At 36.0% G+C, this 23,557-nt stretch overlaps 1 protein-coding gene across 9 annotated transcripts in view; it reads right to left on the bottom strand.

The window, feature by feature from the left end:
- shi (dynamin-1 shibire) overlaps positions 1-21,304 on the bottom strand; it is a 30,293-nt gene extending 8,989 nt beyond the window's left edge. For 2 of the 9 annotated variants that reach the window (XM_028174338.2, XM_028174342.2), the window contains exons 1-16: positions 20,087-20,370; positions 18,882-18,955; positions 15,313-15,462; positions 13,214-13,417; positions 11,965-12,157; positions 11,325-11,534; positions 10,483-10,690; positions 9,829-9,966; positions 8,218-8,375; positions 7,976-8,082; positions 7,043-7,230; positions 6,055-6,174; positions 4,455-4,496; positions 3,294-3,503; positions 2,600-2,834; positions 1,738-1,891 (exon numbers count right to left, since the gene is read on the bottom strand). In XM_028174338.2, coding sequence (XP_028030139.2) covers positions 1,738-1,891; positions 2,600-2,834; positions 3,294-3,503; positions 4,455-4,496; positions 6,055-6,174; positions 7,043-7,230; positions 7,976-8,082; positions 8,218-8,375; positions 9,829-9,966; positions 10,483-10,690; positions 11,325-11,534; positions 11,965-12,157; positions 13,214-13,417; positions 15,313-15,462; positions 18,882-18,955; positions 20,087-20,250 — 2,555 coding nt within the window. In that variant the 5' untranslated portion in view covers positions 20,251-20,370. Of the gene's footprint in view, positions 1-580; positions 642-1,737; positions 1,892-2,599; positions 2,835-3,293; positions 3,504-4,454; positions 4,497-5,665; positions 5,681-6,054; positions 6,175-7,042; positions 7,231-7,975; positions 8,083-8,217; positions 8,376-9,828; positions 9,967-10,482; positions 10,691-11,324; positions 11,535-11,964; positions 12,158-13,213; positions 13,418-15,312; positions 15,463-18,881; positions 18,956-20,086; positions 20,371-21,075 lie in introns of those variants that run through there. The other 7 variants (XM_089732866.1, XM_089732868.1, XR_003624678.2 and 4 more) reach the window with 6 other exon arrangements.
- Positions 21,305-23,557: the final 2,253 nt, after the last annotated feature.

The raw sequence follows: 23,557 nt of genomic DNA, 5'->3' as shown, positions 1-23,557 counted from the left end.
AATCCTGACACTATTAAGTTACTAATGCGACGAAAAATTACATAAAACAAAAGTTTTTCGGCGGCTCGAACCGTAAACAAGCGAAGCGCGGGGTGAATGACCCCGTATGATCGCGGAGGACTGACTATCTACCCCCTGCTTTTAAAATGGGGATTCGAGAATTATGAAATTACTATAACGATAACAATATCCGTCAACCGTAAGATACCCCACGCTCCCACCCTTCTTCAGACCAGAACTTACGAACGCTACGCGGTAGAAATAATGAGGAGAGCGGTGGATATTACGTGTCATTTATTTTTATATAGTATTTTTATATTACGTCTTCAGGAATAGTTCCCTCTCACACTGTCTATAAATTTATTAATATAATAATTTAAAAAAAAATGTAATCACCTACTTCTCCTTCATAGCGTAGTCTAAGCAAAACTAGTATCATTACGTATTACCGATAAGCGTCTATAGAGCTTATTTAATGTAATATCCAGCCCAGCACCTCTTTGAATTGATATATATGAAAATATAGAGATTTTACTAATTATTCTGATGTTAGTAATAAGTTAACAAGCATTGTTAGTACCTTATTTTCGTACGTAACTAATGTTAGAGGACGCGCGTAGAAGCTGCGACCTTAGCGCCGCCTGCGAAAACAACCAATATCTAATGCATTTTTAACTTAAAACTTTGCCAATCTTTGCACCAGAAAAAAAAAACGCACCAAATAATTCATTAATTAAATGAACACTAGATTGCTTTGACAATGATTTGCAAATTTCAAAACCTTTGTTTATGTTATCGGCAGTTTTGTTAGAGTTTACCCAAAGACTTGATATAAGCATTAAATACATAAATATTCATGATTTTCATAAATAAACATTATATAAATACGAATTTATAAAGCTTTGGCTCCATATTATGGCAGTTACATTATTCACTCACACAACATTTAAAATTATCACACAAAGCCCAAGTACATTTATTTTAATAGTAGGCTCCTGAATACCAACCTTTAATGTTAATTAGTCAATTTTTTTGCTTTTTTTGTAAAAAAATTTAAATTTAAATTTGAAAATATGTACTTCATTTAGCGACCTTTTTATTTTTCAAATAAAAAAGTAATTGATTGCGTGTTTTTTTAAATAAAATTAATTTACTTAACTTATTCTATCTAAGCTTTCGTAAATCAAATTCCAAATTGACAGCTTACATAACTTCATTTACACATACGAATTTTTGACACATTTTCAATGTGATTCACGGTCATTTCCAACGGTTCATAACAATGAAATATTATGTCATTTATTTATTTCTATATATTTTTCATATAATATAGGTTTATTCTCGTTGGAGATTATTTGAGATTGAATGAAAAACATACAAACGGTGGGTTTAGCATTTGTGTATTGCAATTTTGTAGATGAAAGTTGATGGTATATCCTCATGAACATCCACAAACGTTCCACATTGAATAATATTAAGCTAGGATTATTCGTCGTGTTGGGTGCCTCAAACAAACACATACGAGAAAAATACAAATACAACGAGACCCCGGATCCGCGATACAGTGATGAAGTATTTAATCAGTAGTATTCATCCACAGACACGTCTCGTATTAGCAATACCATGTGTATCTAGCAAGTACTGCTATCGCGCTTTACATCAAGGCCAGTCTGGTTATGCTGCCTATAGTACAGTTGTTGACACTGATGCGTGATGCACACAGAGAGATATACTCACGTGGGAATGAGCGGTGCGGGCAGACCCTGAGAGGGCACGGGTCTGGCAGCGGGGGGCCGGGGGGCGGCGCCTCCCGGCCGCGAGGGGAGCGGCGGCGCCGGACGTCCTGCACCCGCTCCGGGCGGCGGGGGAGCTCCGCGCTGACCCAATGAACCTATTAATAACACATTCAATGAAATTCCATATTTTTAATACTTTAATTTTAGTATTTACTTTAATTATTAACGTCGAGTGTTCAGTGAGACCCTTCAAGCTGCGCTTACTTATAAGGGCTGTTATTGTAACGCAATTTCAACTTCGACCATTCAATAATTAGACCACATATTGATAATATATTACCATTTTATTTTACTTTAATACTTTCGAATGTTCTAATATATCACTACCCTGCTGTTCGCGCCGACGTTTGTGTATTTCAGAAAACTAATATTCAATAGACATATTTCATAGATTAAAACCTCTTTGCCATTGCACTCTGGCACGCACGCACGTCACAATAAAACAATCAATCAAAACATCAGAGTTTAATTTTACATAAATTAAATTGCAAATGTCCATACGAGACACCTGCCTATTTCTGCCGTGAGGCAATAACGCGTTTCGGTTTGAAGGTTGGAGCAGCCGTTGTACTGTTAAAGTTAAGAACTTACTACTGTTATCTCGAGCATGGTAGTCACATTTACGTTGTACATGTCTATGGGGTCTGGTTACCACTTGACACCAGATGGGACGTGAGCTCATCCACCCATTAAAAATATATAAAAAATATGCAATTATGTGACAAGTTAAGCAATGGATGTTCACGAGAGTATGTGCGTGCGGGTGCGCACGTGTGTCATAGTGTGTGAGAGCGTGCACGTGCCTTGTTGCGCGGGCGCGGCGCGGCGCGGGCCGCCGGGCGAGGGCGGCGACAGTCTCGGGTTGGAGTCGAGTCTGCTCTCGAGCCAGTCGTTCTTGACGGGCGGCGGGACGGGCGTGCTCACGGTGGCCATGGACACGTCGCCGATGATGTGCAGCGCCTCCTTGCACGCGTGGTACATGCGCAACATCTCTTCACGCTTCAGTGCCTCCTCGGGAGACTCTTCCATCATTTGAGACTGTGAATGAAATTTCGAATTTAGAGCCGAGCCTTAATCTAATTGAATACGCAATTTTGAAAAGGGCACATCTCTGAAAATGTAAAATGTGCAGGAAATGAAAAAAACTGATTATTTTCTAAAGCAGTGTAAAATTTAAAATATTAACTTTTGAGATACATCTAAGTCTTAATTAGCAATTGAAAATTACTGGAATTATTATCTTTAACGTCAGTATATACATTTAATTAGATATCTTATATTTGTGAGATATGACCTTTTTGAAATTGCATATTCAATTAGAAACTAGAAAAATTGATAATTATTTTCGAATAAAAACCATATAGACGGTATTCCTAAAATATAATGTTCTTCATCAACTGTAGTATTCGATATTATTTGTTACCTAATAAGTGACAATGCAATTTAACTCGTAGCTGAAGATTATTATAGTTTTTAATATTTCATAGCAACTATCACCTGATCCCCGGACGCATACAGATGCGCAAGTAATTCTCCATTAATGAAATCTTTGGCATTATTGATGATCATCATCATGATTGTCTTGGGGACGAGATCTCGCGTTGTCTTCGTGACGATGCGCATGTACGAATCCACCAGATTACGGATGGTCTCCACCTGCCTCTCTAACTGCGGGTCCATACTGCTGGTGCCTGTGCTGTCCGAATTCTGGAAAAAAACACTAATACTCAGTTCTGTATTACATACATTCCAAGAAAACTTCCAAGCCCTAAATATGATGATGATGATAACAATAATATATTTTATTAACTACATACATAATATCACTGAATACTTTCGGTCAACAAAATTTCAATCAATGTTTCTATTTGTGCATTAGTGTTAATATGAAAACTTCAGAAGTAACACGAATCAAAATTATATTCTTTTTATTATAATTGAAATCCAAAAATGACATTAAAATTTATATCGAGAGAATAACATTTCAACGGTTTTTTTTAAATATTTCGTTCAAGTACAACACTTATGAGCTTATTCGAATACTGAAAACGAGGACTGGTTTTAGCATGCATGCAGTATATATATAATTATCTCAGAAGTATACAATCATCGCTCGATTCCAAAGCGAGAAGAGTAAGCCATTGAACACTATTCGTTGATTAGAAATAACATCCATATCAATGTGTTAGTGTTAGTTCGTTTGCTAAAAATGAAATCAACACTCGAACGAGCTACGGAACGATTTACTAAAAATACCTTATTTATTATTAAAATTTTAAAATAATATCAAACCCACCGTCCTTTCTAACGAGTAAACCAACACCTTTTTTTTAAATTATATCACAAGTATAACTCAATTTTCAATAGAGTATAATTGCAAAATTACATGCGAAATTGCAAAAAATAAAAATCCTAAGAAAAAGACTAAACGACTCTGCATCCCGGCTGCCATTTGTTTTGCACTTCAAAGCAATCAATCATGCATTTCAATTTCAAAATAGACGCAGTTTCCTAACTGCAAAAAAAAATAAACCTCTGTAAATTCATAGGCTGTTTAACATCAGGTACGCCATGAGCATTTCTATACTAAATCAGTGAAAAACCACCTCACTAAATTAGAATCCAGCATTCAAAGCTTTTAAAACTCGGGAGACTTACTCTTCCTGCATTTTCACCCAAACCCAGGGAAGGCGGAAATAACTAAAAATAAAAAAAAAACACACATGCTAAAACAGAACTTAACGATATAAAAGAACGTCGTGAGTTTAAACATTTTGAAAGTTAATATTTAAGTTACATCTTTGCGACTGTTCGTTTTCATACGAACACCAAATATTAAAACGTTTTGTGAATCGATGACATAATCTATATATTAATACGTGAAGCAAAAACTTTGTACCCCTTTTTACGAAAATTGCGCGGAGGAGTATGAAATTTCACTAACTTCATGAACACTTATACAGAATATAGAAAAGTTGTGCACAATTCTAATATTTTTTTAAAATAATGCATAAAAGATAATTTAAATCAATAAAGAAAACATTACACACACTACCATGTATTTGACACAATACATACATAAAAATATACTCGTGTTTACTGTCAAATACTCTGTCAATTGGGAAACTTTTGTTATTGTTTAAAGTCTGTGGTCGAATTGAAAATAGATTAATATTATATGTCTTTAATATTATTGATCTATAGTGCAGTTTTGGCGAATACTGTGATTATATTATCGAAGTATAATAGTGTTTCAATTTAATTATAATTTCAATTAATTATAGTCGAATCTCGACTACTGCGGGGCCACTAGTAATATATAATGTATAAACAGCGTGTACTGGATATTTGCGTGATCTTATAACTGTACGAATAGCTCTAAACGCGTTTCATGCTACTAAATTACATAATGCATTTCAAGAAACATTCTAATTCATTATATCGACGGGCAAAAGGCTATGTAGTTTAAGCGACATTTTTGCAACTTCACAGGAGATCCATTTAAAGTTTAAAATTTTGGATAAAATATCATAACAAACAAAACTTCAGCTATTTCAATGGAGTAGAGTTAACATTTAAAAACATATATTTTTTGATGCTAATACCAAATAAAACGGACCTTTAATTACAAACATAAATATCGCGTCTTAAGCGAAATGTCACTTAAAACAAATAGTCTTTCACGACTCGATTTAATTTTGTAAATAAATTTAAACTTCACTAAAACAAATAAAAAATAAAATACATTGTAATTTCAAATCGGAGAGTATTCTTGAAATTCACTTTCATGTTGTGGTGTAGACAATCGACATAGAATTTTAGTATGTGTGTGTATGTTACATGTCTCGTTTAGTTCTACGTTGACAAACCTCAGATCCTTCGTTCTGCGAGGCATGCCAAAATAAGATTTCTTATAATACACCGACACACTTATTAGATGACAGCAATTGATATTTCATAAAGCAATTTAATATTGAAGCTTAGCGGTAAGTAAGAGTAGAAAAGAAATGGGTTTTGCCGACAGCCTTCGGTAAACTTATATTGAATCTAAAAGTTCTATATAATTTTATAGAAACTTTCAAACTACAGGTTTGAAATTTGAAAGTAGTTGTTGATTTAAAAAAAAAAAAAATTTGCAATATTATATTTTGTGCCACCCATACTTATGGGGTATTGCAAAGGGGGCAGAGTGGGAGTAAAAGTTTACAATCACCTTGAAAGCCTCCTTAAGTTTATTAGTAAAAGATATCGAGCTCACCTCGTCGCCGTTGGCCGCCTCCGATGTCTTCTCGGGGTAGACTCCCGCGCGCAGGAACGAAGCCTTCCACGAATCGACGTCATCTTGAGTCTCACACGACAACTCCAATTGCTTGTAATCCTGGTATTAGAAATAAATAAATATATATACATATCGCACCTTTACAATTAGACTTCCACTTTAATTCAAAAATGGACCTAGAACGACCTTTTTCAGCGACTCTTAATAATCAATAGAGCAAAAGTAGCTTAGAAGGAGACAAAGTTATCCATCGGTCTCTTTCACTCCGTCCCCTTCCTCTACATCTTTTCGGTTTGTTTTCCAAATAACACATGTTTTTGGATGGATCTCTATAATTCTAAAGTGCGATATAATTGAATGAATATACCATAAAATACTTAATTGCGTTTTCTGTGACACAATAAGAAAACAACATTTAAAGCCCTTAATCTCTTTTAAAATTAATATGTTTACAGTATTATTGTATGTACTCTGAACTATTCTCTTCACTGAATGACAGACAGGGGGGTGATTCCGTCTAAGAAAAATCTTTTTTAAAACTAAACAGTTTTAAAGGTTTTAAATGCTTACGGTTTTTCTTTAAACATAATAATATATATTAAAAACTTCGTCGAAAACTGGTTCAGACACATGTAAATTTTCACAGACCCTAATAGAACATAGGTTTTTGAAAACTTTGATTCTAATTTTAAAATCTAGATTTTTTTTATTTTTTTTCTTAGATGAGTGGACGAGCTCACAGCCCACCTTAAGGTGTTAAGTGGTTACTGGAGCCCATAGACATCTACGACGTAAATGCGCCACCCACCTTGAGATATAAGTTCTAAGGTCTCAAGTACAGTTACAACGGCTGCCCCACCCTTCAAACCGAGACGCATTACTGCTTCACGGCAGAAAAAGACAGGGTGGTGGTACCTACCCGTGCGGACTCACAAGAGGTTTTACCACCGGTAAATGTATGACTGACCTTGTAAACATTTCTGCCTTCAGGGTTGAAGAGTGCGAACATGTGTCGCCGCGACATGAAGCCCTGCTCAAGATCTCTCAACTTGAGCCCGTCGAGGGGCAACATGTACTTCTTCTCCCGCTCCTCTTCATCCTTGTACCACGAGATGCTCTCAGAAGTCAGTACGAACCAGTAGTCGCGGGAACCTCCTATAAATTTTCAAGTCAAATTCAAAACTTCGAACTTTCAAAAAAATCGAATCATAAGGCAGTGGAGAGGAACGTGTAGTGTCTTATAAAATTTCAAAACAATATACCTAGTAAAGGTTAGCTGTACCGGCCCGCTTAGCTGGACATTTAAAATTAACATTATTATTTCTCACCCCCACAAAGATTCTCATCATTAACGCCCCCGCAACTGGTGTAGGGAGTACAACAAACAAATAAATATTAGCCTATCCATTAAGTGCATTTAATTTCTACATGGATACCAAGTTTCAAGTCAATCGGATGCATGGTTCAGTAGTTATAACGGAACATCCGTAAAAACCACTGTAGATTTATATATACTTTTAGGTAAAGATAAATAAAATATATTTGTTATGTATAAATCTCTAAGATCGTTATAACAATTAAATTTTTTTATTTATGTGTATGAGAGACATAAAATATAGACTTAGCGTAACACACAAAACTTTGACAACATATCTCTAACTATAGGCTCCGTGTCTAGCATGAAATTGAAACTCTTATAAAATCCTTATAATACTCAGAGAACACTGCTGTTCACTCTACGGGGAATCCCTTAGTCGCCTTAAAGGAAACCCGTGGGAACAATTGCCATGATTTCCTATGCCACACAGCCGAAAATATTAAAATTAATTTATATTACATAATAAAGCAGAAATCGGACATATCAACTAATGCATATAACGATTTAAGAAAAAAAACATACCCTTCATAATTCCCAGATTGTGAATGCACATGTATCCTTTTCGGATCACCTGATTTCCGAGCGCTCGATGTCCTGATTTCGCAGAGTTCTCAGACTGATTTTGTGCGCTGTTGCCGAAAAGAAAATATGTAATATAAAATACAAGACGAGAAGATGAGAAATCCGTCAACAATTCAACATCCTGTATCCTTAAAAGGGATGTTCTCATTTCTTAATTCAAAATATAAATATATTTTACTAACTTCGCGAATCCAATGAAATCTTCATGATTGGTATTCATATAAGCCAGTTCGCAGTCGATGAGCAGCACGAGCTGATCCTTGCACATCTGCTCCCGCGAGCGCACGTGCGACATTATGATGCGCTCCGTCTCTTCGCGCAGGCGCGGGTAACGAGACATCTGTAAATTGTATGTCAAATAAGATTATTGTTTTGCGTGATTATGTTGATGTTGTATCTATACTAATATATAAATCTAGTGGTTTTTACGGATGTTCCGTTATAACTACTGAACCATGCATCCGATTGACTTGAAAATTGGTATCCATGTAGAAAATACATGTACTTTAATGGATGGGCTAATATTTATATGAGTGTTGAACTCCCTACACCAGTTGCGAGGGCGTTAATGATGAGAATCTTTGTGGGGGTGAAAAATAATAATGTTAATTTTAAATGCCCAGCGAAGCAGATGGGTACAGCTTGTCTACTAATAGATGCATGTGCTTCATTACCCTGTCATGGCGTATTCATTTTTTTTCCTACCTAATCTGATGGTCTAGAGAACTATGTCAGCGTCACCGGGCTAGTAAGTGAGCTCACGGGGCTCAATCCTGACGTTGTTGCTAACACGAACTCTAGTAAGAGCAGTGCTTCGCAGAATCTACCACTGGATCGGAAACGCGACCCACTGAGAAGATCCGGCGAGAAACTCAGTGGGCTGTGTCTGTGGGTTAATTTACTCGCCGAGCCCTTCGTCGCAAGCGACGGGTTCGACGAGAACGGTGACCGGTGCTTGAGGTACCTAAAAGCACCGTTAATGGATCGGGAGGATCCGAGATGACGTGTCTGTATACATGAGAACGTATATAGTCTACTGTTTTTTTTTTTTTGAAGGTGTGATAGAAAAAAAGATAAATAACTAGGTTCACGCTGGTTTCACTAAAAATGTCTTTCCAAATTTATGGTCACCTCACCGTGCTAATCAAAACAGACAACAAAGACCAACATCTTCAATTAAACGTATTAAAATTCTGAGAGTATTCACGTTTTTCAAAACCAAACATTTCTACGTTAAGGACTGCCGTATGCTACGTTGTGGCTAGCGCCTAAATACATTTGTTGTATGTATGTGTTCTGCAATTAAAGAACAATATTAATAAGCTTAGATGTAGTTTTTTTTTTTTTTTAAATCAAACCTTGGCTGTCACCGTTAACCCTGCGGTGTCTATGAACTCCAGTAACTACTTTGCCATGTGCCAAAACCTCATAAATATTTCCACCTTTTTTTTTCTATTGCTTAGATAGGTGGACGAGCTCACAGCCCACCTGGTATTAAGTAGTTACTGAAGCCCATAGACATCTAAAACGTAAATGCGCCATCCACCTTGAAATATAAGGTTCTAAGGTCTCAGTATAGCTACAACGTCTGCCCCACCCTTCAAACCGAAACGCATTACGGCTTCACGGCAGAAATAGGCAGGGTGGTGGTATCTACCCGCGCGGTCTCACAAGACGTCCTACCACCAGTAAAAATACTAAAGTAAACTGAGCAATAAAATAATAATAATAATGTATTGCTGTTGCAATTGCTGTTGTAAAATTTAATTACGTTATTGAATCATGTTACATACTCGTTCGGTGCAAATCCGTACAACGTTGGACAGCTCCTGGACAACCAGATCGACGCACTTCAGGCACGGCTCCTTCAGACGACCGATCTGCTTTTTCACGATAGCCTCAAACGCCATATCCGGTGTGAACAAACCCACCTATCAAAACAATTAAGTCGATACTTAGCAAAATTCAACGAACCCACCTTGTAAACTATTTCAATATGACTTATGCAAATTAAATTTCGACAAATGTCTATTTCGTGTCGAATGACAATTATAAATACATCAACTTAACATCTCAAGGTGGATGACGGCTATGAGTTCCAGGCATCGCCAAACACCAGAAGCGTTGTAAGCTTATTCACATATAATTGCCATAAAAATAATTCAATTTATTACAAGTTGACTACCGTGTTGGTCGTCGTCGGCACCCTACGCGGCGCTCTGAAGAAATTATGTCGACTTATGTTATGTGTTATGTAAGCTCCTGGACTGCCTAAGTTTGCCTTCTTTTGTTTTGAATGCATATTTTAGTCTTTTAGGTCTCTTAAAAACAGATTCATTCGTCTTCGAATTCCAGATTCTACTAGATGTTTCGGCGCCTTAGTAACAGAAATCGACATAATTGCTTCAGTGCGTTCAGTCAAATGGTTAAAAATATAGTTCACTTACTCGGATACCGTGGATATTTCGAATGGCGAACGCGATCTCGCGGCGCAGTTCCTTTTCGTCGAACTCCATTTTGACAATTTCAAAAGGAAAACGTTCGTGAAAAAGCCTGTTGATCTTAGCGCCACCGGACAGTTCGTTGGTGTTGATCTGCGCCGATCCGGAACCTTCGATGGTGCGTTCGAAATCGGTTTGCAAAGTCTGAATCATTCTGTCGTAAAATAATAAAAATTAGTTACCTACTTTGTTCATTATTTGGAATTAAAATACTGGTCGTTTTTTTTAAGCGCACAGAAAACAGCTGCCGGACGAACCAGCGTTCCGTCGAGGTCAATGACAGCACGCGTCAGCTGATTTCTTTATTTTGTTACATTGCATGCAAAATACACAATCCACCAGCAATTACCGGATGTATTTGTCTTCAACGTTATTGTTGATGTACCGACTAATTACGATTTAAAAATAATTATTTTCAAGAAGGGTAATCTATGAATTTATATTCTACCAGGTATGAACAGATTTAAAACTGGCCTATCCTGCCCATAAATGATCTATTTTAACAAATAATGTCGATTCGTTGATGCATTAAACAAATGCAAATCAACAAATAGATTTTAAATATTCAATCATTTTTCTGATTTCAATATTCAATGAGTTTCACTGTTACTAGTGCTATGCTTAACTCTGTCAACAATTATTGTTTGCACATTTAGATCATGTAAAGATACGTCCTTATATGTCTTATAAAATGCAAGGTGCATTTAGTAAAATACAAATATTGTATTTCGAAAACAATTTCATTAAAATGCAGTATATCTATGTACTTTAAGAACTTAAGAACTTACTGCAACATGGCCTTAGTTTTAATAGACGGGTCATCGGGTCGGAAATGCTTGTACTGGTCGACGTCCTTCTCCAAGGTCAGGAGTTGTTTCTGCAACTTGTCACGGAGACTGGGCAGAGTGTCGCGGATATGGTTGGTGAGCTGTTGGTTCAACACTCGCTGTAGGTAAGGGGTACCGAGACGATCGGCCAAATGACGGTATGACGGGTGGCTGTTAATAACAAACAAAACAAAAAAAAAACATTATTATTATTACGACTTATTACGAAATGTTCACGATTGAGTTCCACGGTGAAGGAATAATAACATGGTGTAGTAAAAATCAAACCCGCAAATTTATAATTTGCGTAATTAATGGTGGTAGGACTTCTTGTGAGTCCGCAAGGGTACCAACCACCACGCTGCCTATTTCTGCTATGAATCAGTAATGCGTTTCGATTTGAAGGGTGGGGCAGCCGTTGTAACTATACCGAGACTTTAGAACACATATCTCAAGGTGGGTGGCGCATTTACGTTGTAGATATCTATGGGCTCCGGTAACCACTTAACATAGGTGGGTTGGGAGCTCGTCCACACAACAAAGCAATAAAAAAAAAGAATTATCACTCGTCAACAAAGTTTTGGTATTGCAAATGAATCACCTAAGGAAGAATTTTCTCTCAGCCGCAAGTGCAGCGGCTATGTCCTTGCGACCGTCGATGTCTTTCTGCGATCGGTTGACGACTCCGATGTACCCGCGGCGCAGCGGCAGCAGCTTGTTCTCGAGCACGTCCCGGGCATCGGTACCCTCGTCCATCAAATCTAATTTTGTTATGACGCCGATAGTACGCAATCCTGGAAATCGATGTTTTTTTTTTTTTAGTTTTACAATTCATAAACCAACAGATGTAACGACACGTTAATTAAATTATGTGAATCGAATATTTATTTATCATTTCATATCATAGTATATCACTTTATTCAATTCCAGTTTCACAAAAAGAAACGATGCCGTATAGAGATCGTTACCATCAGAACTTTAACATTCTGTTTAGTATATAATCTTTGGCAGTCCGCCGCTTCTCCACCCCTCACGTCTCTTCTTCATCCCGCTAAGCCGCTCCAGACGTGTATTTTAAATAAATCAAATTAAATTGTTTACAAATACTTATGCATGAAAAGTAGCATCTTTGTCTTTATTTGTGTTTCGGCTTGTGTTTTTACACTTTCAAAATGAACACGAAGGCATAATTAAATGTTTAAACAAGAAAAAAGTACCATATTTTTTTTAAGTGAGCTTTTTTTTCCTGCCTAAACTCATAGCTTTGAGAGGCTATTTCAGCGTAACCTTAACTAGTAGGTGAGCTCACGGGGCTCAAACCTGACGACGTTACTACCGGAATCTACCGAACCGAATCTACTACCGGATCGGAAACGCGACCCACTGAGAAAATCCGGCGAGAAACTCAGTGGGCTGTGTCTGTGGGTTAATTTACTCGTCGAGCCCTTCGTCGCAAGCGACGGGTTCGACGAAAACGATGACCGGTAATATTTAAGAAACACAATAGTTGTAATAAAATAATTTACTAAAAAAATACTAAAAATAACGAACTAACACATATCGGTATATTCTTAATAATAAAAATTAGCGTACATTTCAAATTGCTAATCAAATACAAGTAATATTTAAAAAAACATTGATAAATCAATATTGTTCAGGTATTCTTTTATACCATTTTATTTGTAGCAAACATTGCGCTTTCGTTCAATTAAACGTTCACAATAAAAGTCGTTACTAACAAATTAATAATTAAATGAAATCACACGGCGTTCCTTATATTCGGCGATGGGATAATAAATTTTATAAATGTATACTTGTTAATAATAAGCTTTGAATTTTATTCAACAAACCTTGTGGGTCTACTTCTTTGGCAAGTTTCAGAGCATCGCTGTTGGCCAAATCCGTGTTGGCCGGAGTAACTGCCAGGATAAGGCATGATTCGCGTCTGATGAACTGGAATATCATCCCTTTGATTTGCTGCTCGATATCTATAGGCTGATCACCGATTGGCACTTTTGTCAGACCCGGCAAATCAATCAGCGTCAGGTTGAGCACTGCGAACAATAAAAATGCGTTTATTTTGTCATTAAAATATAATTAGGACAAGATTGTAGTAGTAGCAGTAGTAATAGTAGACCCAAATTATAATTTTTGCCAGTTTGAAATGAGGAACAGTCGATATAGATTTTTTTTTGATTGCCCTTGTATGCAGACGGACATACGGCCCACCTAATGGTGAATGGTTACCGTCGCCTATGGACTTCAGCAATGCCAGGGGCAGAGCCAAGCCGCTGAATACTGTTAAAATTTGAGATTTCGACTTTGTCCGATAGTGGGTGACAACATTTGCGTAACGATATCTATGGGTTACGGCGACTGCTTTAAGACGCGTTCTCTGGGAGCATGTTCACTCATGTGTGGAGTAAAAAAAGCTCAACGCAGCTCTCAGACCACATAACAATAAAGATATACTGCACTTAACGTACAAATTTCACTGAGAACATTAATCCCACCTCACACATCTCGCACAAGTAAAAACTATTTCAAATATCGCGAAAATATTATTTTACTAGTAGGTAAAATTATCATTAATACCATTGGAGTCGTCCGTGATGACCACGAAAACTGAAAAGTATTCGAAACGCCGAAAATAATATAATGACAATGTAAAAGGGCGATACTCAACTGTTATGTACCTATAGACAAAATTTTTATTTTAATACGTAAAGCAAAAACTTTGTACCCCTTTTTTACGGAAATTGCGCGGACGGAGGCGAATGAAATTTCCCACAGTTGTAGAGAACATACGAGGACTGCAGAACGCTAATTTTTTTTTTTAAATTACCATAAAAATACATTAAATCAATAAAAAAAACATTACACACATTATATACCATATATTTGACATACATACACACATTTATACTCTTTTGTTTGTTGTTACAGTCTGTGGTCAAATTGAGAATAGATTAATATTGTTTGCCTTAATATTAATTGTCTATAGTGTAGTCTTGGCGAAATCTGTAATTATAGAAGTATTGTCTGTGATTATAGTATTTGACAATAGGACTCTAACAATGTTCAAATAAAAAATTTCGGATTTCGGCTACTGGGGGACCACTAGTTATTAATAAAATGTTCAATACTTCAATGAAACGATGATCCAATCACGACTGTTTACTATGACTCTTGCTCGCGTCAGTCGCTCTTATGGGATTAAATTAAAAAAAAAACTGAGCAAAAATGTACACGTACGTAACGTAGTTCTATTTAGCTTAATCTATTACCTACTACCTAAGCACATGATATCAACCGCATGATGTCAACTGCTGATCGTAGGCCCCAAGTATTCCTATATTGAATGGTTCGAAGCGGCCTGACTCGTAGCGGCCTGACTATCCAGTATTCCGTTTGCTATTTGACGAAACCTGGTTTCCATTCCTAGGATTTGTTCATCCCAAGTGGACGCCGCTTTTACGCACTATCTATCCCAACCACTGCCTATTCATTTTGCTCACATTATAAAGCAATGAGTTTCATTACTACTACTATGAATATCTGTGTACTACCGTTATTCTTATATTGCGGAATTGATTTACATGTATTATCGTATGAATCAGCATTTTGCTCAACATATTTAAACTACTTGTGCACGCTTGAAACTTTCAGTTTACTGGTTTAAACAATAGTGGATTTAGAATATATCCATTTAAACTAAGAGAAAGACCCTGTTTTTTGAATCGCAGACATATGAAATGTTGGACATTATATGGACTATTTATTATTAATCTGTGTAGACTATTCTAATTTCATATATCCGAAAATACACTTTGAAAATGCATTGTGTTAAATCGGTATCTAGCGTGTCTTTTTGTTAATTTAATATCAAAGCTAATTCAGCAAAGTAAAAATAAAGTATTCGTAATTTAAAAAAATATGTTAAACTCACCATTCGGGGAATAAACACGCAGGTTAATAGGTACAGGAGATATACCCTTGTTGGAACCAGTAACACGATCTGTCTCCGCCTCGATTTCTCCTCGAACTTCATTGAAGTCCGTGAACTTCTTTCCCTTGCAGTGTAAGAATTCTGCATATTCTATACAAAAACAAAAATTGTTCAAAATAAGTGTAAGCTATTTTATGCCTATCTATTTTTCACGCAATGTAACCAAATTTCCGGAATGTATTCCACCGTGAGGGGGTGGAGCAGTGTGCAATTAGAGCTCGAAGATGCAACGGGCCGCTATGGACTTTGAAACTTAATGTGCCACTGCTTTTCATTAAATAAATAACCGTATATACTTAGTCTGGCCATAAATACTGTTACAATTAAAAATAAAAAAATTATATTACAAATAACATTTATTACTTTTACAGTGTGTTAGTTTAATACATAAATATAAAACAATTTAAAGTATAAAAAGCTTATTCGAAGTGGTCTTCATTGGCTGCAATACAGTCCTTTAAACGTTGAGGCCAGTTATCAATAGAAGCACGCACTCTTTCCATGGGAAAATTTTTCACTGCCAATCGTACGGATTGTTTTAGGGACTCCAAATTATCATGGCGTTTAGTGCAAGCCGTACTCTCTATAACTGACCATAAATCATAATCCAGCGGATTAAGATCGGGACTAGACGACGGCCAGTCTTCATCTCTGATGAAGTCCGAAACGTTCGTGTCCAACCAAGACCGCGTAGACCGAGCTTTATGACCTGGCGCCGAGTCTTGCTGGAAGGACCATTCTTGATTATTGAACATGGTGTTGTTAAGGGGCTTCACTACCATCTCAAGAATAGTGTCTTGATACACTTGTGCCAATGTTTTGATACCTTTTTCACAAAAGTGTGGCTCAGTCACTCCTTCATAGCTAATACCCCACCAAACCATCACTGAAGTCGGATAGTGCCCACGTTGCACTCTGTCGACTAAATGGGAAGCTTCCTTAGAGCTTTGAGCATAAATACGGTCATTTTGTTTGTTAAAATGTTGCTCAATTGTAAAAAAAATCTCATCCGTAAACAAAATTTTTCTATGACCTCACTTTGCGTACCGCTTCAGTAGTTGTTTCGATTTTACCACCCTATTCTCTTTTAATTTATCAGTTAAGAAATGACCAGTACGTCTCTTATATACTGCAAGTCCTAAGTCATCTTTTAAAATACGCGACATGGTTCTAGGTGCTACGTTCATCTCCCGAGATAAAATATTTTGCTTTCGGACAGGATTTCTTCGAATTCTTTCCCTTACTGCTTTGACCACCTTTTTCGTACGAACACTACGTGGACGGCCAGATCTTTTTCTGTCACAAACAGAGGAGGTCTCATTGCACTTATTAATAGCCCGGTACACAAACATTTTACTAATACCAAGCGTATGGAGAGTTTTAAAAATTGTATTTGGTTCCATACCTACTATGTGTAATGCAATCACAGCGATTCGGTTCTCTTTATCACCCCACTCCATTTTAATATCGCAAAATATTGTACAATGTATTGGCGCCAAAATGAGAAAACTCAATGAGCAATCATATAAAAATGATAGATTCCAAATTCAAATGTAATATTTTATTTATTTTTAATTGTAACAGTATTTATGGCCAAACTAAGTAGACTATTCAATCCGACGAAGTGCCGCCTCTGTACAGCCCTTTTCGGGTTTCATATACCTACAGACGCGATCTAGGGAACAAGTGGTTACTAACTCAGTTATTGTCGTCTTTATTGTACTCAGTAAATGTATCACCCGGGTTACAGGGAGAACCTATTTGTAACGACATGTCAGAAAGACGTGAAGAGACACATTTAGCAACAATCCCTTAGAATCTTAAGTTAGCATTTGAACCCTATAATGAGATGAACGTTCATCAAACACACCCGCGGCAGATAATCATAATTAATGCAAAAAAAAACATTTCCACATAGTGCCGTCCTATCTCGCTATTAACACTTCACATTATATACAAATTATTACCCTTTGTATTCAAAATAATAAAATTGACCGAATTAAGTCTCTGGTCAATTATTACCGAAAATTTGTCAATACTATCTAATTTTCTTAAAAAAATATCTTTGGAATAAATTATACATTTATTTTAATGCATTCGCCCAAATATTAGAAGTATTGATGACGAAAGTTGAAAGCTTCAATATTTCATGCGGCGGAAGGGTACTGACCTAGACGTGACCGGGAAAAAATTATCGTCATAAAAACTGGATCAAATTGTTGACGCATACAAATACCCCATGACATGTTTTGAGCTTATTAAACGATAGACTCTGTCAAACAATCCTCGTTTACAGTGGCTTCAGTTCTCTTTGCGGTTTGTACTGTATATTCCATAAGGATGTCTGGTGTTTGAGATAATCACTTCATCTCGTAATCTACCACCACAACACCTACGATTTGAGCAGTTGGTATTGTCCCACTCATCCATAGTTTCCAGACATCAAATTGACACTTATAAACCAGTCAGAATTATGTTGATGGAATGTGGTTTGGAATGAATCACTTATCTATTCTCCTGGCATTGCTAATGTTCATGAGTGATGGTGGCTATTTTTTTTTTCTGTAGATGGATAGACATAATCATCTGACAGGCAACCTGTCATTAAAGGCTTCCAGAGAATAGATATTACACTGTTAATATTACCACCAATCACCTTGGGACATGAAAACTTTCAATTGTTTTGTAATAAAGTGTCTCGAATTTAGTACAGAAATAGGCAATATGGTGTTAGCTACTTGTGCGGGTTCATAACAAGATGTCCGGAGCCACAAACAGTTAAACAAATAAAAACTACTTTCGGTCTATTCTTTCTGTTTCTGTTTGTTTTGTACATGTGTTATGTATGCATGTACTTAATGTATGTGTATGTATGTATTTAAAAATATTGGTAATTGCCCTTTTGAACCTCAACTATATAATCACATCACTTGATGCAAACACACAGGGTGACACACTGATGCTTAAATTTCCATTTAATCAAATGAGGCATTTGTAACAAAAAAAAAGGTATTTAATTAGATACTGTTATCATCATCTAGTATCATCACATTCGGTATCTACAGCAATTCTTCTTCATTACAGAAAAAAGTTGTAATTTTAGCATCAATTTCAACTCATATTTGTAAACATAAGCAGCAAAGGACACTGTAATTGTATCTGGCTTCCGAATGTGCAATAATTAGTAAGCCAATTAGTTGATTTAACATTGAAACATAACTGAAGGTTACCAACTAAATTAACAGTGAAGGCAAATTATTTTGAAGAACACCAAAATACCAAAATAGTACAATATGTAGTAGACTAGAAAACTATTAGCACCTTGTTTACTTTTTTATCTTTTTAATATATAAATTTTTCACTTTTACAAAGATTTTATAATTTTTATAACAAGTTCGATCAATACCTAGTATCTATCATTTATTTTACATTGTCATTAAAGAATGTCTTATATTTATAAATTTAGTAATATTTAAACATTTTTTTATTTTAGTGTAAAAAGTTATTACCTGTATTTCCATTTATAAGCTGCAGAATTAATGGACGACGTGTGACAATGCCAGAGCCTCTTGGTAAAAAATCCCTGTAGCAAAAAATTAAGATATTCAGTTTACTCTATAATAAATATTATAGCAAAAACAAACAAAAACTACAAATTAAATTAAATCAATAAACATACTACTGTTTATATTTTATTATTATATTTTAATATATATTAGAATACATTTTTATCATTGCAATATAATATTTTAAGAAATGAAATAAAGGCTTTAACCCAGAATTGTGTATGCCCTCAAATATGTGCAAATATTTGTTATATTTCACAAAAAAAAGGTTCAAGTCACTTGCATACAATAAATCTTCTTATTTAATAATTTAATTTAATGAAAAATGACACCTATCTACACCTATCTAATAGACCTCTCTGTTTGAGAGTAGCATTTTTATTAAATATAGAGACTTGGTTAATTAGTTAACTGGCATTACCAGGAGTCAAAAGCAAAACTCTGAAATGATGAATTTTTAACTAATTCCCAAAAACACATTAAAATGGGATATACTCAGTTTTTATTTATTACCCATCAATTTTTGTATCTTAGACAAATATGACTCCAGTTATCCCTAGTTTATGCTACTACCATTACAAAATAAATCAATAGTAACACTACAGTACAATGATCCTAATTGTTTTTTTTTAATGAAATTATTAAATCCAGATCTATGTTGAATCAGGGTCAGAACCCACTAAGGAGATCTGTATTAGAAATGAAGTTTTTATGTTACAGAATAATAACATGTTTGAAAGAATATGAAGATCATCATTTTTGTGTAATTTACTTTTTTATCTTGTCCATTTTACAATTAATTTAATTATTAACCTTGTAGTTACTAATCAACTACACTCATGCCAAAACTCTACACTGAACTTACAGCCACCAGAACAGTGCATTTGGTGTATTTATTGGGTGCAATGAAAAATTAATGGCCAATTACATTTTTCTTGAACACTTTTTCGTTTTATCTGTCTAATATGTTATTATACAGCATTTCTTTATAATTTAATAAATTGCATTTTGTAGTAGATATCAATTTTCATAAGTTCTCAAGAACTGAATTTAACAACAAAAGAAATTTGATTTCAAAAAGTTTGCATTACAATACAATTTGCAAATACTGGTCACTATTGAAATTATCAAGTGGGGAAAAGTCTCACCTCCCGACAAAATTCTCTAAAACAGAACTCTTTCCTGCCGACTGACCACCCACAACAGCGATTTGTGGAAGATCTAAGGACATGTGCACGCCCATTTGTACAAATGCATCTTGTAATTTGTTTACGATAGGAATCAACTGCTGCATTCCAAAATTTCCAGCCATTTTTAATATAATACATTAATATTCAATCACCAAATACACGATTTCCACTCGCTCATCATCAGTTCATCATCGATAAACTACTATTATTTTTCAATATGGTGGGTGGTTACGTCTTGGGAACTGTCAAATTTTTTTCATTCCCATAAATTTAGCATATTTTTATCCTTTTCTAAACAAAGGCTACACGAGGTGTACAAATGAGGTAGAAAATGCTAAAAAACTCAGTTGTCTGTGGTCAGTGTGATCTAATGTAAAGCTCAAAAACCAGCTATTCACAGGTAATGTTCATCTGATGTTTAAACTATTCTAAATAAAACAACTTTAAAATCATGTTCATGTTCATTGAAAACAGAAGCGTTTTTTTTTTGTTTTTTTTTTATTGCTTTAATGCTGTACTTTAAGATATTTGACGATCAATATATCTTGACATGCGCACTAAATGTAGGGCATCCCAAATATATCTCGATATTGGCCTTAAAATTGTAAATGCTCCTTTAAACATCCATTCTTACAATAAAGTAAAGAAAATAATGAAGAAAACTGTCAACCGTATTTATTTTTGTTTTTTTATTACATAACAATTTTAAGTTTTTTAAGCGGACTTTAAAATAATTGTATTTATACACATTATTTAAACTAAAGTTGCAGTGGGAGTATATTTTTGACGAATTAAATGGTATTATATAATTTTAATCTCAAAATTAAGTAGGTAGTGAAACAACTAAAATAAAATGAACATTATAAGAGCCAAGTCCGTTCTTCCACCTATGATAAAAATAATAAGGTGCGAAAAACAGCACGATTATTAGTATTTAGCAACCTTACCTGCCCACGAAATTCTCCAGTACTGAACTTTTTCCTGCAGACTGCCCACCCACCACAGCAATTTGGGGTAAATCCAATTGCATGTGGACACCCAATTGAGTAAAAGCATCTTGTAGCTTGTTAACAATGGGTATAAGCTGCTCCATCCCTATATTCCCGGCCATGGCTGCCGGTTTCCTTGCACTTCTTTGACCTAATGAGCCTCGCCGCAGATCTCTGCTTACTGATTTTAACTTCGTCAATAAGAGGCAAATTCCTGCATTGCGCTTGCGTTAACTTTGTGAGATAGAAACGTATCGGTCTCTCAACAGTAAAACTACTTTTAAAGTGAGCTTAATAAAGGTTTCAAGTTACACACATTGAAAAACTCTATTCTAACAAAAAAATCCTGAGGTAATTTATTTTCATAAGTTCAGTCTTTCCTTTGCGTTTATAAATGATGAGACTACGAAAAGTCAATATGACGGGCAGTAACGGCATGTTTCACAGTCACTGACGTAACTAAAGCAACTTTACTATTTATTGTGGGTTATGAAAAAAACCGTAGGTAGCACACTTTTGTAGCCCGTTGCTCCGATAATTTCTGTGTAGTATTAAAGCTCCCGAAAAGCACAGCTGTGCTCTTAATAGGGGTCACCCTCCGACGCTATTGCTGGTATCTCGTCAGCAATTACGTGCAGTAACTCCATTACTGCCATTAAAATCTTTGGCCAGCCCATACCTTGGGCTTCGAAGGCTAAGTACTTAGGCATCAGCCTCAACAGAGAGGTGACATTCGGGCCCTACATTAAGTCAGTACGCGACCGAGCTGCGTTCTCACTCGGTCGACTCTACCCATGATCTGCAAGCAAAGTAAATTGTCCCTTCATAACAAGGTGATACTCTGCAAAACTTGCATACGCTCTGTCATGGCCTATGCAAGAGTATTCGCTCACGTGGCCCGTACACACATTAACTCTCCCCACGTCATCCAATCCCGCATCTTCAGGATAACCGTTGGAGCACCGTGGGGTGGGAGGAATGTAGATGCCGATACGTAAGTATCTTAAGGAAGCGCCATGGCGCCAGAACTAGAACGCTACTGCGACAAAACGGCGCGACACAAAAATCCTCTTATCGTAGTCGCCGATAATTACTTATCCGAACGCGACTGGGCAACACAAAGCCGCCGTCGCCCGAAACATGTCTTATCGGATCCCCTGGATTCACTCTTGGTGTTAGTTAGAGCTAACGATAGCAAATTCTCTCAGGTTGAGCCCGTGAGCTCACCTGCCCGTCAAGACGTAGCTGGAATAGCCTCAGCTATATCAGGAAAGCCGCTGATAGCTTTATAGGAAAAAAAAGATTAGCAAAAAAAGTTTAGTATTAAAAACTTCAAAAATGGCATAAAATGATAATCTTAATTTTGAAATTATACCGTAAAAGTAATTTTATTTATGACTATGTTATTATTAATGGCTTTTTCTTTCTCAAATCCTACTTTTACATAACGTAATTCATATTTTCCTAATTCATGATAAATTGGCCAAATATTAACATTAATTAACATTCAACTTAAATAACTTTATCAATCTGATCTCACTAATACGTGGGATTAGACATGAGGTTGAAGACACATCTGTTGACTGCTTTACGACATAAATAGGCCAAATGGTAATATCTACCCGTGTGGGCTTATAATATGACCTATTTTCAATAACTTACTCTGAGATTGCAACCACGAATCATCCGGTGAATTCTTCGCCACACTTTACGATAACTATGGCATAGGTTGGGATGGTTTAACAATATCTACGTATATAATAATATTTATGTCGTATGTATATATGTCGGCACAACCCTGCTATTTAGTTAGTTAAAATTATTTAAAATGGACTGCTATCCCAATGCTAAAATTGTTGGTTCAGCAATGCTTACTTACGTCATCATTTTAAAACACCATGAAACCAGCCTCTCGTTATGTATAATGATTATAATAATAATATTTATTTATTTTCTCTCTGAAAGGTATATTACAAATATAAATTAACGTTATAATATATTTTATTATCCTTTGAAAGAGCTGAAGTCTATAGTAGGTTCATAGACCTGTAGTACCGATCTCCAGGGTCTCTCCTTAGGTTAGATTTATTATTTTAGCGAATAATAAATATACAACTCCTGAAGTATCTTGAAGATCGCCAGCTGATCAGTACCGACAGTATGGTTTCCGTCACGGTCGCTCAGCTGGCGATCTTCTTGTATACCTTACTCACAGGTGGGCAGAAGCCTTGGAGAGCAAGAGCGAGGCTCTTGCTGTGAGCCTTGGTATCGCGAAGGCCTTCGACAGGGTCTGGCATAGGGCACTTCTGTCGAAACTACCATCTTACGCAATCCCCGAGGGTCTCTGCAAGTGGATCGCTAGCTTTTTGAATGGGCGGAGCATCACGGTCATTGTAGACGGTGACTGTTCTGATACCATGACCATTAACGCTGGCGTTCC

Source organism: Bombyx mandarina, chromosome 15 (assembly GCF_030267445.1).
Source record: "Bombyx mandarina strain Sakado chromosome 15, ASM3026744v2".
Taxonomy (NCBI): Eukaryota; Metazoa; Arthropoda; class Insecta; order Lepidoptera; family Bombycidae; genus Bombyx; species Bombyx mandarina.
The sequence above is the reverse complement of the archived record's forward strand: the minus strand, read 5'-3'. Positions and strand labels throughout refer to the sequence as shown.